General features: G+C 42.1%; 2 protein-coding genes and 1 long non-coding RNA gene across 3 annotated transcripts in view; 1 reads left to right on the top strand and 2 right to left on the bottom strand.

The window, feature by feature from the left end:
- Nucleotides 1-1173: 1173 nt before the first annotated feature.
- LOC307031870 (uncharacterized protein) lies at nt 1174-4924 on the bottom strand (the record flags this gene model as incomplete). The annotated part of the gene is made up of 2 exons (XM_079669375.1): nt 1174-1221; nt 1489-4924. One exon carries the CDS (start codon nt 4922-4924, stop codon nt 3299-3301), a length of 1626 nt encoding a protein of 541 aa, XP_079525501.1. The 3' UTR covers nt 1174-1221; nt 1489-3298.
- Nucleotides 4925-6335: 1411 nt separating this feature from the next.
- The window catches only part of LOC307031872 (low affinity immunoglobulin gamma Fc region receptor III-like), a 58029-nt gene continuing 46923 nt past the window's right edge, over nt 6336-17441 (bottom strand). Inside the window, exons 11-15 of the mRNA XM_079669378.1 lie at nt 12569-12643; nt 12214-12255; nt 12024-12067; nt 11587-11634; nt 6336-6383 (exon numbers count right to left, since the gene is read on the bottom strand). Of these exons, the coding sequence (XP_079525504.1) occupies nt 11617-11634; nt 12024-12067; nt 12214-12255; nt 12569-12643 (179 nt within the window). The 3' untranslated portion in view covers nt 6336-6383; nt 11587-11616. The remainder of the gene's footprint in view (nt 6384-11586; nt 11635-12023; nt 12068-12213; nt 12256-12568; nt 12644-17441) is intronic.
- LOC307031461 overlaps nt 16712-17441 on the top strand; it is a 1801-nt gene continuing 1071 nt past the window's right edge. The window contains exons 1-2 of the long non-coding RNA XR_013805972.1: nt 16712-16872; nt 17022-17273. This is a non-coding gene — a long non-coding RNA (uncharacterized lncRNA). The remainder of the gene's footprint in view (nt 16873-17021; nt 17274-17441) is intronic.

Here is a 17441-nt window from a genome sequence, read left to right as displayed (position 1 = left end):
GCTGGTGGTGTAAAATGGTGCCGCAGCGGGCTAGTTTGAGGCTTGACTTCTTCTTCTTTCTTCACAGAGACACGATGGAGAAGATCATTTATAGTTTGAGGCTTGACTTCCTCTTCTTTCTTCACAGAGCCACGATGGAGAAGATAATTTATTTCTTCATCTGAGCCGTCGCCCTTAGTTGCCGGACATGAATGTATACTCTGGTCATATACTTGCTGTCGTGCCTCGGCAGCCTTTAGCTTCTTAATAGTCTCCAATCAATCTAGTTCTCTGCGCTTGGCTTCTAGCACTCTTTGTCTCTCTGCATTTTCAGCCTCTTGTTTGGCTTTTATCTGAGCGGCTTCAACTTCCAGTCTCTGAAGCTCTTTAATATAATGCTCTTGCTCCAGCTGTACTTCTAAGGTGGCTTTGTTGGCAGCAACCTCAGCAGCTGCACTCTTCCTGCTTGCAGAGGAGCACTTAGTGTGGCGAGAGCTAATGCCTGTCCTTCCTGAGGCTACAGACATTACCTCTTCAATGACTCGATGTTCTTCATGTCTTTGACTTGTAGTATGCCTATGGGCTGTAGCTTCCTCCCTTGCATCTATAAGGTCCATTGCATCCTTAACCATCTTCTTTGTTACTGTTTCACAGGTGTCGATTTTGCAACGTGTGTTAAGGTCAGGAACCTCAAGGCGTTTCCAATCGTCATAAACGTCATTTAGACTCCTAGAGGTATTGCGTACTTTAGTAATTTGTCCATCTAGCAGGTCGTCTGAGCACTTTCCACTCAGCGCTTGGTTGGCTTCTTTAGTGGCATCCTTCCACTTCTCATAGCACACACTGAACCGATGTGCAACCTTTATTACTTGCTCATCATGCTGTTCTTGACCCTTTTCCGTCATTCTGCGGACTCTTTGGCCTAATGGTGGCTCTTCTGAGGAAGCGGGGTTGTCCACTATGATGCCTTCAGTCGCTTGTGGCTGCACGGTTGAGCTGTGCTCGTGCACACACTCTGTCTTGTCAGGTGCGTGTGACTCCATGTCTGGGAAATGTACATCTGCAATTGTGTGCTCTTCGCCATTTCGGGACATCTTACTTGCCTTACTGTTGTCATTCACTGCTCTTTGGTGCTGTCTTCGTGAGCAGTTAAGTTTTCACTGTAATTCCCTCAGTACAGACGACAGCAACGAGTTTTTAATTTACTGGCAGGATTTATTTGGTTCATCCAGACCGTGAAAACTGTAATCAAAAAACATAATACACAAATACAATAATCACTAGTCAAAATAATAACAAAACATACAGTAATATCCCAACATTGTCCTGGTAATGTCGTCACTTTCAATTAGGCTACTGTATACACAATACACTTTGGTTACATATAATTCAACAAAACACAAAGACCAATCTAACTAAGCCCAACATGTGTTAGCCCTTAGCTGTATAAAAACAATTTAATACAAACAAGAACAGAAAACACACACAAAAAACGTCAGCAAAATATACCTTAGTAGCTGCATTGCATGAGGAAAATTGTGTAGCTTGGTATTACTCTGTACGATTGTTTATCTTGATGCTAAGAGCTATTTTGCAGATGCATCAGCACTGAAAAACATGTACTAAATCAGCGGACTTTTCGGATGAGTGTTACGCTAAAGTATGTCATGACGGAAACAGGCGATATAAAAACAAAGGTTCCGCCTTAGAGAACTTTGGTTCCTACCAAAATAAATAACTCAGAAATACTGCGCTGACTGACACAGAGGCAGTTACACTCCCACCAAAACATATCACATGTATATGATTTTCTTCAACTATTGAGAGACAACATACTGCGTAGAAAAGATAAACAAAAAAAACTAAACTTCAGTCCTTGGCTTCCCAGAGAACGATCACCATGACTGCACCTGTAGTGAGACAGATAGAGAGAGAGAGGGGAGGAAAAGAAAGAGAGAGGCCGGAGTCTTCAGTCTGCTTCCATCAGCGTCACCGTCTTATGGATGGGCCTTTCCAGGTGGACAGGTTGGGAGATACGCTTTCCTTTCTCATCAAGGGTTGAGTCGCTGATGAGCAACTTGAGTCTTCGCACCTTCCCATCCTTTCCTGGGTACACTTCGATAACCTTTGCCATCCTCCACTGGTTACGTGGTGTAGTATCATCTTGCAGGAGTACAACATCGCCGACCTTTGCATTCCTGCGATCTTTGGTCCACTTCTGTCTCTGTTGGAGGCTCAGGAGGTACTCCTTCTTCCATCTTGTCCAGAAGTGGTTGGATAAGAATTGAACTCGACGCCATCTCTTGCGTAGGTATAGATCTTCCTTGACGAACTTCCCAGGAGGTGGAGCGAGTATCGTGGACTTCATGGTCAAAATGTGGTTTGGTGTCAGGGGCTCTGAACTGGATGAATCAGAAGCCACGCACCACTGCACACCGAGTGCTCTTTCCATGTGCAGTTCACCCAGTGCCATGTCCTTGTCTTTGGCAGCTGCAGCACATTCTTCTTTTGGGATTGTGTCTAGGACCTTCTTGCTGTTAGAGATAAACTTATGCAGCCGGAGTTTGCCTGTGCTGCAAAGCTCTCTTGCTTCTTTCACCAGTTGGATCGCTTGGTCTTCAGATGCTACACTTGACAATCCATCATCAACGTAGAAGTTCCGTTGAATGAACTTTATGGTGTCGTCACTAAAGTTTCCTTGTCCTTCAGCAGCGACATGCTTCAGCCCATAGTTGGCACAGCCAGGTGACGATGCTGCACCAAACAAGTGGACCTTCATCCGATAGATGGAAGGTTGGCTTTCGAGATCTCCATTGTCCCACCAAAGGAACCGCAGGTAATCTTGGTCTTCTGCCTAAACATGGAACTGGTGAAACATGCGTTCGATGTCACACATGATTGCCACAGGACCTCTTTGGAAGCGATACAGAACTCCCACCAAGGTGTTTGTCAACTCAGGACCCGTCAGGAGGTGGTCGTTCAAGGACGTTCCTTGGTACTTGGCGGAGCAATCGAAGAAAACGCGTATCTTCCCAGGCTTTTGTGGATGATACACCCCATGATGCGGAATGTACCAAGCTGGAGCTTTGTGGATGTCTTCCTCCGGGACCTTTTCTGCATCTCCGCGTCTTATGGTCTCATCCATGAAGGTCTTGTAGTCTTTGTAGTACTGGTCGTTTCTTCTCAGCTTTCTTTCTAGGCACCTGAGACGATGGATAGCACAGATCTTATTATCAGGTAAGTTAGGTCTTTCTTTCTTGAATGGCAGCGGCATTTCGTAATGACCGTCGCTCTTTAACTTGATGCTCTTTTCCATTTTTTACAGGAACCTTAGATCTTCTTGAGAGATGGGGCTGGTCTCCGACGCTCTTTCAACGAAGTCAGACTCCAGCATCTTGATGACATCTGCAGGTAAGAGAACTTCTTTGATCTGTGTCCTACAGACATAGTGCACTTCCTTTGTGAGGTCTGAAGAGGACGGTAGACCTGGCATCACTTGCTTCACCATGACTTGGTGACTTAATCCAATTGCATCTCCATAGTTGAGACACGGGTTGCCATATCCCACTACACTCCAGCCCAAGTCTGTCTTCTGTGCAAACGGCTGGTGTTCCTCACCAGGCACCACTTGTCTTGGAACGAGGGCTTGGGCACAGTTGTAGCCAATTAACAGGCCGACATCACAGCTTTGCTGAGGAGCGATCTCATCTGCAATGTATTCAAGATGAGGCCATGCTTTCGCCGTATCTGGTGTGGGAATATGGTCTCTGTTTGCAGGGATAAACTCTCTTGAGTAAGTCACTGGAAGAGTGATTATCTTGTCTGAATAAAAACCTCTAACTTGTAGACCAGCTAGCTTCCGACAGGACACGATTGTGTTTCTTGAAGCCAACGTGGAGAGGTTTAGCTGAACTGGTTCACTCTTAGCATTGAGAGCCTTCGCTGTCTCGTCGAGGATAAAGGTTGTGTCACTTTGTGTATCAAGGAGTGCGTACACCAGAACTTCACGACTTGGCACACTTGTAGATGACACCCACACTGGAATTATTGTGGAGGTATGAGTGTCTCCAACATTCTGGATGACTCTAAGTGCCGTCGCCTCACGTGATGGTCTCTCTGACTGGTCTTGTGACTGTTCATTCTTCCTTTCTTTGTACTCTTCTTTGTCTTTGTCACTGTACCTTGCTCTGTCAGATCTTGTAGACATCCTTTCGTCCTTGGTGCGATCGTCATGAAGACAAGTTGGGTGTCTTCTCTCACAGGTGTCGCAGCTGTCTCTTTCTCTACAATCTTTAGATCGGTGGCCAAAATTGAGACAGCCAAAACACAATTTATTTTCTTGAACAAACTTGATTCGCTCCAAGATTGTCCCTTGCATAAACTTGTAACACCTTTGTAGACTGTGTCCTGCCTTCTCACAGAAGACACAGCTTGTGACGACGGCTTTCTCATCTGAGGTGGTTGCTAACCCCTTTGCTCCAGGACCTCCGCTCTTTACACTCTTGTCTGGAATCCTTTCACTTTGCTTAAGAGCATGAAGAGATGTTATTGGGCTGCAAGCGATTTTAGCTTCACGTGTGAGAAACTTGACAAACTGGCTGAAGCTCGGGAACATGTGAGTGTCTTCTTCTGCTTCTATGACTTTCCTATTCCACCTTGAAGTCAACCAGTCTGGGAGTTTAGAGAGAATTTTCTGGTTCTCGTTGCAATCATTAAGTATTTCAAGACCTCTGATCTGAGACATGGCTGCCTCACAGCAGCGCAGGAAGTCGGCGAATTCTTGAAGTTCCATACTGCCTTTGGAGCTTATCTTGGGCCACGCGTCGAGCTTCTCTCTGAAGGCCTTGGCGATGAGGAATGGATTGCCGTATCGCTCTTCTAGGATGTCCCATGCTGCATAATACGCTGGCTCTGTGCCAAGTAAAAAGTAGCTCTCTATGGCCATTTTAGCAGATCCACCCACATACTTGCGTAGATAATATATCTTCTCTTCAGCTGGTATGTTCTTCCTGTCAACGAGCGTCTGAAAGGACACTTTCCAGTCGTTGAATCGGAGTGGGTCACCACTGAACACTGTAGGTTCAGGTAGAGGAATGCGACTCGCACTGATGGCTTCTGCGAGCGCTTTGACGAGAGCTGTTGTGCCATCTTCATATTTGTTTTCTTGCCTTGCTTGTGCTACAGCTGGTGGTGTAAAATGGTGCCGCAGCGGGCTAGTTTGAGGCTTGACTTCTTCTTCTTTCTTCACAGAGACACGATGGAGAAGATCATTTATAGTTTGAGGCTTGACTTCCTCTTCTTTCTTCACAGAGCCACGATGGAGAAGATAATTTATTTCTTCATCTGAGCCGTCGCCCTTAGTTGCCGGACATGAATGTATACTCTGGTCATATACTTGCTGTCGTGCCTCGGCAGCCTTTAGCTTCTTAATAGTCTCCAATCAATCTAGTTCTCTGCGCTTGGCTTCTAGCACTCTTTGTCTCTCTGCATTTTCAGCCTCTTGTTTGGCTTTTATCTGAGCGGCTTCAACTTCCAGTCTCTGAAGCTCTTTAATATAATGCTCTTGCTCCAGCTGTACTTCTAAGGTGGCTTTGTTGGCAGCAACCTCAGCAGCTGCACTCTTCCTGCTTGCAGAGGAGCACTTAGTGTGGCGAGAGCTAATGCCTGTCCTTCCTGAGGCTACAGACATTACCTCTTCAATGACTCGATGTTCTTCATGTCTTTGACTTGTAGTATGCCTATGGGCTGTAGCTTCCTCCCTTGCATCTATAAGGTCCATTGCATCCTTAACCATCTTCTTTGTTACTGTTTCACAGGTGTCGATTTTGCAACGTGTGTTAAGGTCAGGAACCTCAAGGCGTTTCCAATCGTCATAAACGTCATTTAGACTCCTAGAGGTATTGCGTACTTTAGTAATTTGTCCATCTAGCAGGTCGTCTGAGCACTTTCCACTCAGCGCTTGGTTGGCTTCTTTAGTGGCATCCTTCCACTTCTCATAGCACACACTGAACCGATGTGCAACCTTTATTACTTGCTCATCATGCTGTTCTTGACCCTTTTCCGTCATTCTGCGGACTCTTTGGCCTAATGGTGGCTCTTCTGAGGAAGCGGGGTTGTCCACTATGATGCCTTCAGTCGCTTGTGGCTGCACGGTTGAGCTGTGCTCGTGCACACACTCTGTCTTGTCAGGTGCGTGTGACTCCATGTCTGGGAAATGTACATCTGCAATTGTGTGCTCTTCGCCATTTCGGGACATCTTACTTGCCTTACTGTTGTCATTCACTGCTCTTTGGTGCTGTCTTCGTGAGCAGTTAAGTTTTCACTGTAATTCCCTCAGTACAGACGACAGCAACGAGTTTTTAATTTACTGGCAGGATTTATTTGGTTCATCCAGACCGTGAAAACTGTAATCAAAAAACATAATACACAAATACAATAATCACTAGTCAAAATAATAACAAAACATACAGTAATATCCCAACATTGTCCTGGTAATGTCGTCACTTTCAATTAGGCTACTGTATACACAATACACTTTGGTTACATATAATTCAACAAAACACAAAGACCAATCTAACTAAGCCCAACATGTGTTAGCCCTTAGCTGTATAAAAACAATTTAATACAAACAAGAACAGAAAACACACACAAAAAACGTCAGCAAAATATACCTTAGTAGCTGCATTGCATGAGGAAAATGGTGTAGCTTGGTATTACTCTGTACGATTGTTTATCTTGATGCTAAGAGCTATTTTGCAGATGCATCAGCACTGAAAAACATGTACTAAATCAGCGGACTTTTCGGATGAGTGTTACGCTAAAGTATGTCCTGACGGAAACAGGCGATATAAAAACAAAGGTTCCGCCTTAGAGAACTTTGGTTCCTACCAAAATAAATAACTCAGAAATACTGCGCTGACTGACACAGAGGCAGTTACAGGTATCACGCGCTTTAGCGCCTCAATGGGATTTGGCTGTAGTGCTGCACGCACTGGATAAAGCTCCATTTGAACCATTAGATCAGGTTCCCCTGAAGTTCTTGTCAGCCAAAGTAGCTCTGCTCTTAGCTCTGACATCAGCTAAAAGGGTGAGTGACTTGTCTGCTCTCTCGGTGGCTCCGTCATGTCTCCAGATCAAAGGAGATGGCAGCTCAGCTGTTTTGCGCCCGAACCCGGTGTTTATGCCAAAGGTGATCACAAGCTCTTTTAGATCAAGAGTGATAACCTTGAAGGGCTTCTTTCCCCCTCCTCACACATCGGAGGAAGAAGCCACTTCTCATCTCCTCTGCCCGTGCGTGTGATGGCATGCTATATTGCACGCACGGCTGCTTTACGCAAATCCCAGCGTCTGTTTGTACATTATAGAGAGCGCTCATTCGGGCAGCCTCTATCTACACAGCGCCTGTCACACTGGCTTTGTGAGGCGGTGTCACAGGCGTATGTCTCCGCTGGGTTGGATCCCCCGGAGAACATTAAAGCGCACAGCACCAGAGGAGTTTCAACCTCTACGGCGTTGCACGGAGGAATGACAGTGGAAGACATTTGCACTGCTGCATCTTGGTCTTCACCCTGTTCTTTTATTTGTTTTTATTTGAGGGATGTCTCTCATTCCTCTCTGACACATTCAGTACTGAATAGCCTGTCAGAATGAGTAATGTCGAGGTTTTTAATTGCGTGCCCTCTCTCCTGCCTGTAGGCACTTAGAGAGCTGCCCTTTTTCCCCTCTCTTGATCGTTTTATTAAATGAGACTCGGTCTCTACTTTTTATAAACGACAGGTAGCCTAAGTAAGCCTACCTTCGTTCCCTGATGGAGAATATTCATTTTTTAAATGCTATATTCCCTGGGAATGTGATGCTCCATTTACGCAGGATGAAATGGACATGGGTTATTAACTGAGTAGGTGTGTTTTGTGGTTCTGGTAACGGACGGAACCAGTGGAGCGTAGACTACATCCTGCTTCGCCCTTAACCCAATAGCGATAGCCTTAGAGGGCGAAGCCATATACGATATAGAACTGGGGTTACATACTGTAACCCAGCTTCTATGAGTATAGGCGCAGCCCTCTAAGGGTCGGGCCCCACTGGCTCCGCAAATAGCTGAAGAAAAGCTGTTTGTGTGGGAGTAGATGGTAGGGCCTACTTCCTATTTATACGGAAGTGAGCCCGGAGATGGGGCCCACGTCATAGGTGGGCGTGGATTAAGTTTGTCAGTGCTGCACACGTGCAGGAGGGATTACCCAATAGCGATAGCCTTAGAGGGCTGCGCCTATACTCATAGAAGCTGGGTTACAGTACGTAACCCCAGTTCTTCTATATGTCTGTCTTTGGTTTTCTAAGTGTTATTCGATCCATATGACAATAGAGATATGTGCATAAACAACAAAAACACTTGGGGTATAATGTTCGAACAATGTTATCACCAAACATTTTAAGAATGTTTTTAAAGAACGTTATCCTACCTTTCAGAAGTACATTCTAGGAACCAAAATAAAACTTCTCGATGAAACCATTCCTAGAACAATGAATGGTAACATTTTCAGAATGTTTTTAGAACCAAAAATGTCTAGCTGGGAACTCAGACATGCCTGGTGACATCAGATTTTTTTTAAAACATCCTTTTCAGACAAATGCAACAACTTTGTTTTTTAAAGCGCTCTAGAAATAAATCTGACGTTGACCATGACCGTGTTAATATTTGCCATAACAGCAACGTTTTATAAAAAAAGAATAACATCCTGAAAACATTTTCAGAATGTGTCTTGAAGAATGTTCTTCAATTGTTATCATGTCACATTGAGGGAACGTTTTATAAAGAACATCTTTAATGTGTTACCCAACAACGCCCAAAACACATCCTTAGAATGTTGCAGGCAAAATGCCTTTGTTAACGTATCACATTAAAGGAACGTTTTATAAAAAAACTTTGTCATCTCAGGCCTCAATAACATCCTCAAAACATCCTCTGAATGTGGCAGTTAAAACTTTATGTCTTAGTTAACCTTAAACCTTATAGGAACATTATTTGAACAAATAAACATCCTAAAAAGGTTCTTTGAACATCAGATTAAAACGTTTCTTTAAAACCTTGTTAGAACCAATAGGTAACGTTAGCCAAAGTTGTGAGAACGTTCCCCGCTAGCTGGGATATTTCCTGCAAAGCAGTAAAACATGCTCAACAGTTTCTGGCAGGCTACAGTGTATACACTTTCCGGTTGGATGCTTTCCTATTATACTTAAAGTATGATTGAGACCTGTATGACCTATTCTCATCCGAGAAATGACATTTTCCTCCCTTCTTTTAAGCCCCACCTGTAAGGGAAACTTCTGTAGCAATGGAGAGTCAGGACTCAGAGAGACACGAGGAGAGTCGGAGCTTTGATGTGAACATGTTGCCCATGGAGGTCCCCCGGAAGGGGAGGGACTTCGCCACTCTATTTTGGACATCAAATTTTAAACTCCGACATTTTCGACCTCGAATTTTATACACCGGAATTGTGCATTCAAATTTTTTTCACTTGAATTTTTGGGATCTGAATTTGACTATTCAAATTGTTTTAACTTGAATTGTTACATTTTGATTTCACATAAGTAAATTCGGAGCAAAACAATTCAGATACATAATTTTCAAAGTAATTATTTTCATTGCTATAAATTTGGTGTCTGATCAAATTCAAATACTCATGTCTCTTGTTTGCTTCCATATTTATACATTAATAAAAAACAGTGCTGTATCCTACGCATACTAAGTGAGGACCATCCAGTTAGGCTGTAGAGTGTGCAATGATGAGTCTATAGAGTCCATTTGATATATAACGCAGTGCAGCATGGTAGAGTGGGTCAAGTTTGGCCAAAACAGTGGGATCTATCTCTAAATCTATAAATGGTATCACCGTAGTCCAGCTGGGACAGGGATAAGCCAGAGACCAACCTTTTACGGGGTGAAGATGAAAAACAACATTTAAGTCTGAAATGGAAGCCAAGAATGAATTTCAATTTCTTTGTTAGAACTTCAATATGGTGTTTGAAGTTCAGATTACTGTCCAACCAAAAGCCCGGATATTTGTATGTTGTTATGTTTATGCATGGGTTTTTTGTTGTTGTTGTGTTGTTTCCTGTTGTTTGCTCCTTTTACCCCTCACTACTCTGGCCCTTTTTCTCATTTCATCAAATCCCCCTCCTCGACTCCTCGACTCCTCGGTCCTCCGGTAGTGACCCGGAAATGAATTTCAGCGCGCCATGTTGAAGGACATCTAATTTCTCTAAATGCACTTCGAGGACCGAGGATCGAGCGTCGAGGAGGCTCTCTGGAGGAGCTCTAACCGAGGAGACACTGATGGGTCCTCCACGGTCCTCCACGGCTCCTTCGTGGATGCATTTCCGGGAACAGAGATGTTTCAAAGAGTCGTGACGCACGGCCGGACTTATCTCAGCCAATGACAGCTCTGCATGCATCCCCTGGATATTATTTTATTAACTGCTCTCATCGCGACGCAATGTTTACAGTGAGAACAGCTGTGAGGTCCGTGCAGAAAGCAGAGCAGTGTGTATAATATATATCACTCAGTATAACAGGCCTACTCTCTTTATTTGATTTAATTTAGTAGATATCTACAAACAAAGAGTCGATATTTTTCTAAAACCATTTAGTGCTTCACATAATAAAATACACAACGGCTGTAGCCTGATTATGCTTTAGGAGCTGTAGGTGTGGGTGGCACAGTGTGTGCGTAGATGCAGCGGACAGACAGGTCTCCGTTGGTTTGGTGTCCTCTGCTTACTTTTAATACTTGTAAATAAAACTTTTGGCCTGTAATTTATTTTCCTCATTGTAGCTAGCGACCAGAGAGGGGGGGGGGGGAGATATCCAGTCTCTGATAGTGTCACGTTATTATGAGAGTGCTCTGTTTGATTCTGAAATTGTATATATTTATATAAATATATAGGCCTACGTGTGTGTGTGTGTGTGTGTGTGTGTGTGTGTGTGTGTGTGTGTGTGTGTGTGTGTGTGTGTGTGTGTGTGTGTGTGTGTGTGTGTGTGTGTGTGTGTGTGTGTGTGTGTGTGTGTGTGTGTGTGTGTGTGTGTGTGTGTGTGTGTGTGTGTGTGTGTGTGTGTGTGTGTGTGTGTTTAGCTCAGAGTGTGTATGTTTTGGGAGAGAAACTGTTTAATAGTGAATATGCTCTCTATGGCAGAGCGGTAAAACCTCATTAAATGATGTGACGCGTTAAAGCAATATGTACAATTACAATTAATCTGAAAACAGTGACACAAAAATAGACTGTGACACGTTTTATAGTTCATGTCTCCTGACAGTCACCTTCACACTTTCACAGGACAGTAAATATAACCCATGTTTAACCACAGACTCAGCGCGTTGCAGAAACACCTTTAACTCGGCAGTAAACCACAGCGAGAGTATTTAAAATCAGCCGTGTGTCTGAGAGATGGAACAAGTCGGCTTAACTGTGAAACCACAAGAAACTTTCATATCTTAAAACGTACATGAGCATTTCACTTTGACAACTAACCACTACATTTGTTCTTCAAAAATAAAATTAACTATTTATTTAGAATACTAAACAAATAACAGTGCATTCTCATGAATTCACCTTTTCAGGTACACCGTGTGAAACAGTTTCTCAAATCTCCATCTTCACCTGTAAAACAAATACAGAACAAATGTTAATAATATAGAATAGGGGTATTATAGAGGTAGGCTTTGTTAAAATGTTATATATGTTTTTATATCATTTACGGGTAAGCAGGATTATAAATATTTCTAAAGTTCAAGAATAATAATGAGGAATGGTACAAAATCGAATTTTAAGTTGAATTCATGACTCCAGCAAATGGCATGTATGTTAGAAGGTTACCCTTTTGCTCTAATATATACTGTAGTTAAACCAACATGCATATATTTGTATAAAGTTAAAGCACATTATTTTAAACCCTCGTACAACCAACCACACACCCATGTTGTCCAAAGTTGTAAATATCCAGTATGACTTAATAGAATTAATTATAATAATTTAATTCTCAGTCTTACCGGCTGGATTGTAGAATACAGGGCGTCCACTGTTACAGATGGCTCTGCATTAAAAAAAATAGAGGTTATGATTCTGGTAACTATCATCTACCAGTCTGAATGTTTTTATTACCAACGAGGACACTGAACATCACAATAAAACCTTTAAAGCTTTGAAGTCAGTTACATTTCTAATCTCATTGGGTCTCACCCTGTTGTTGAGTTTCTCCCGGGCCCAAGGTGTAGTAAACGTCTGTTGGAAATGATTGATCCTCACCGGACAGAGAGACATAGTTAATCATATACATACAGTATATAAACATAACCATTACTAGAAAGTCAGGCCAATTGTTTTTCCAATGTTCTGACAGACAGAAAAAAAGGCCAAGAACATGATTATCTTTGGACAAAAAGTCCCAAGGTATTTAAAGAGGCCCAATCATGCTTTTTGTGTTGTCCCCTCTCATCTAGTGTGTTTTGTAGGTTTTAGAGCATGTAAATGGTCTGCAAAGGCTATCATTCCTGTGTTCCCTCCAGAGGGAGTGTCCCTGTCAGGTTTTAAGTACCTTTTTTCTTCCTGGTTTGTGATACCACATCATTCGTCATTTGGCCTGAATCCACTGCACTGGCCTCTACTGGAACTAGTAAAAACAAAACATATAGTTTAGTTGACATGACAGATAAATGGACAGACAAATAATTAGACCGAAAAACAGCCAGTGTTTATTAAGTACAAAATATTGTTATATTTTAATTAGATATGTAACATCCTTTAAACAATTGGTCATATTGTAATACCACAAATAACTACACTCTAGTTATTTCGCACATGACGAAAAAGCCTCTGAATCTTCTATTTAAAAGTCATAGTATATTAAAACAATAGTTACGGCTGTAACTACAGTTCTATGAGTCCCGGATGACCGCCAGAGGCGGTTATTTAGCACTGGATATATCCATCAAACAGATGCGCAGTTCGAGTACCAATAACAACACCTGTGACCCACGTGACACCGGCTCCATAGGCCGGCGTCATCAGTGGATCTGTTCCCAGAATCTTCTCGCGAGCACACAATCATTCTGAGTTACAGGAAACCCTGGCGGTCATTCGGGACTCATAGAACAGTAGTTACAGCCGTAACTATACTATCTATTTCGTCCCTACTGACCGCCAGAGGTGGTACTTTAGAACTGGATGACTTATACCAACCATGTCATGAAGAATCCAAGCCCTTGCTCACTACTGGAAGCAGCGGAGCTCGGCAAAAGGACCACACCCAAAGAATGGGGAGTGGCGACATTAACCCGATAAAAACTGGAGAATGTGCCAGAAGACGCCCACGACGCCGTGGCACAAATGGTCTCAAGGGGCACCACTCTCAGGGCAGCCCAAGATGTTGAGATGCTCCTTGTAGAGTGGCATCTCAGCCTTGATGGTAGGGGGCGGCCACTGGCCCCGTAGGCATGTGAGATGGTATCGACAACCCAGTGGGGCAGCCGCTTGTTAGAGGGCACAACCTCCTTTAGTGCCGCCATGGCAAACAAAGAGCTGCTCCGACTGTCTCAACTACAGTGTAGTTGGGTATATGATATGAGTACAAAAAGACATTCAACAAAATAAAGTAAAAAAAAAAAAAAAGTTAAGTTTTAAATGCATTAATTTTACTTGTATTACAATATAAAATAATTTAAATATCTGAGTAGAAAGGTTATATCTCACCTCTGACAGCCAGCCAGCTCTCTGGTGATTCTCCACCATCAGAGATGCTGCACTTGTACAGTCACATATTCTCCCTCCATCACAGGAAGCACAGGACTCTCCAGGATCACAGAGCCACCTGAACAACAAAGGTTTTCAAGTCTTTCATAACATTTGAAGAAACTGCATACGTTAATGGCAACAACGCTACAGTCAGCAAATCATGAATGCTAAATCTACCATGAAATGTTTTGGTCCCAATCAATAAAAAGCCCCATTACATGTTTGCCCCATGTTTGTTCAACACTTCACTTTGTAAATTGTCAAATAGCCTCACGTGGAGCACCGAACTCCCTCAGTATAACACACAAGCCTGGCAGGAAGTAGATCACTCGGAAAGTTGGCGAGATAATCGTAACACAGAAACGTATAAACAAAATGATGTCCGTCATTACAGTGATTGCTCACTTTGTGTGCACTAGTTTTGACTTATCTCTTCTTTTAGCTTTTTCTTAACTTCTTTTTTGTTTCATTCCCAGAGAAAATTTCATACATTTCTGATCTCACCTCTGACAGACAGCCAGCTCTCTGGTGATTCTCCACCATCAGAGATTCTGGACTTGTAGAGTCCTTCATCAGATTTAGAAACCCTGTGGATGGTGATGTTTCCTGTAGAGCTGTTTCTGATGAGGCGGCAATCTTTATAGAAATCAGCTGAGAGGATGGAGGAAGTGGTCGTCTTGTTTCTGCAGCTCAGAGTCACAGATTCTCCCTCCATCACAGGAAGCACAGGACTCTCCAAGATCACAGAGCCACCTGAACAACATCGGGATCAAACATTCAGTTTGAGTTTTGTAGTAGGAGTTATTTACAATAGATTTAGACGAAGGCATTGTGAAGATACTGTGATGTAAAGTCAGGTTGTAACATGCCCAGAATAATTGAAAATATCAGAAATAAACAAAACACATTGATGAAGGAATCTGAAATTAAACAGTAATGTATAGCAGTGTATAGCAGTGTAGTCTGCATAGAGGTTCATAATATGAACTTTTCCTGATATCGTTGCCTCATTGAAGTTTGAGTGTGTTATTTATATAATATTTGTAGAGAATTATTAAAACGACATCAGAGACAGGAGAAAACCACAATTTGGTTTAGATTTTAGAAACATATTTGTTTGAAATGTTATGACTTTAATCCAATAATAGGCTATGCTTAATGACTACGCTCAGCTTTGTGCACGCTGTTTGCTTTTATTGCACTTTCTTCATTAATTCAGTTTTTTCTTAACAATATTAAGATATAAAAATATTTTGTGCAAAAAGGTATATGTTTATTATATACTATAACCTTGGCATCATTGCACTTTTTTTGTTCTTCTAACAAACATTGTATAGAATCACGTTTATTGCTAAGTTGTTTTCCACATACAGGGAACTTGTCTTGGTGTTTAATATTTCATAAATACACACAGAAAGAGATTGTTGCTGAGTTAATGTGAACATACCGGTGATAATGACGTTCACATAGTTGCTTTTCTTCCCTCTAGCCTCACACCAGTAATCTCCACTGTCCTCTTTTTACGGATATTCAACGGTGCAATTCAACTCATGAAATGAGCCCCATTTTGAGCCATCACTAGTTTCCTTTCCTGTTTTGCTCCACCGTAAAATGTTCACATCAGTCAAACCATCGAAGCCCACACATCTTAAAGAGAAAGGCTCGTGTTCAAAGACTTGAAGTCTGGATGGTTCGATCCAAACATCTGCATCTGAAACTGAAAAATATATTTGTTTTTGATATTAATATATAGCACTTTAAATAAAGTTATGATTTTTTGTTGTGTTGTTGCATCTTTTTTTTCTGCTTTCTTTTTGGTAAACAAGCTTCTAACCAACTTTCTGTTCACAGAGCTGCAGAAACACCGTCATCCCTGCAGAGACAAAAGAGACAAACATCACACTGAGTTCTTATATTAGATTTTATTACCTTGACTTTATTATTTAAATGTGTCTTTGATAGATAATACTTAATTCACAACAGAGAACAGCACTAATGGCCATGCAGCAGCAATAAGTAATAACATCTATATTTGCTCTTCTTTATTAATATTAGAGGCTGAGGCCAAAAACTCACATGTGAGAAAGACAACTTTACGTCTTGATGTGTAGAACAGACAAAAAGTATTATGACATGACGGAAAAATACATCTTAAATCCACACAACTACTGACACAGAATTAAACATTGTTACTTTGCTGTCTTTAAAATATGCAGTACCACAAGGCAGAACATGGGGAAACATGAGGTTTAAAAGAGTACAAATTACCAAGCGATGGTCAAAACTGTCACAAGCAGACCTGGAAGGCAAAGTGTACGCCCTTTGATGTCACTCTACAAAGCAGAGCATCACAGACATGAAGAGGAGGAGAGCCATCAAGAACATCACAGAGGCAGAGGAGAAAGACTCACGACGGCTCTGGGTCAGGAAAAAGGTCTTTGGGGAGGAGCAAATATCATCTGAACAAGTCAAGTCGTGATGTGATCATCAACGTCTGAGTCAGCAGCATCAAAGAGATGTATTCAATGAAATGTACAACTGAATAAGGAGTGATGAGGCTTCATCGTCATTTACAGAAAGAGATCTGAAGAGTCTCAGCCTTAGATTGACCCAATGCAGGAAGCTGATCAGCTGCTGTTTGAGCTTCAACAAAGAAGGTGGATCTGAATGCTAAAGCAAGAATATATACATGAGAGAAGTGTGCTTCTAACTTGGGTAGGCCTGTTTCAACATGACCATAACTTCATGCACAAAGTGAGTCATGTGTTTTTCTTGATGTTCTCAGCCACGTGTTAACTGTTAACGGTTTCATCTAGAGCTCTGAAACCACAGAGAGTCTGACCCCAGCCTCAGAAACACTCTGCACAGGAAGAGGAAGTTCTCACTCACATTATATTTCTGTTTCTCACAGTGAGACGCTCAGACAGCAGGAAGACATCATGGAGGTCACAGTGCTCTGCAGCCGACTGCGTGAGGCTCAGCTTTCTTTCAACTTTATGCTTTTATATTCAATGAATATGAGGCTGATTTACAGTTTTCTTTATTTGTATACCTGAGTTTTCATTCTGTATGGTGATCATACTCAGAAGAGCTCTACGCAAAACGACGGTGGGTAGCAGCTACTAAAGATACAAATGTTCATGGTAATAGAAATACCAGTGTGTCCGTGCATTGTGTGAGAGATACGGAGACATTTACTTAGATTTTGATCATAGTTTTGAAAGTCATTTTTACTTATCAGACGTTCTGTTTTTCAGACGCAGCTTTGCAAATGATTGCAGAGAGACTGCAGCTCTTTGAATAAGAGCCCTTCTCTTTTCTCTGCGAGGGTCTTGGCTCTGCTCTGAGGGGGTTTAGGAACAACAATGAGTTCATTCAGGGTTGTTATAATATTGCTTCATCAACACTGAACTGCACCATTCAACAGGCCTATGATTCAGACAGCGGGGTTTACTGGTGTGAGGATGAGAAAGGAGAGAAGAGCAACTCCATCAAGATCACCGTCACCGGTATGTCTATCATATTATATCTTGTATTATACATGTTTTATTTGTATATGTATAGGTATTTAACATTTTATTTTAATGTGTTTATGCATGTACTATAATACACCAAATTAAATTCCTTCTATGTGAAGACCTACTTGCAATAATAATAATAATGATATATTTTATTTA

Source organism: Notothenia rossii, assembly GCF_949606895.1.
Source record: "Notothenia rossii genome assembly, chromosome: 3".
Lineage (NCBI taxonomy): Eukaryota > Metazoa > Chordata > Actinopteri > Perciformes > Nototheniidae > Notothenia > Notothenia rossii.
This window is presented reverse-complemented; position numbering and strand designations above follow the sequence as displayed.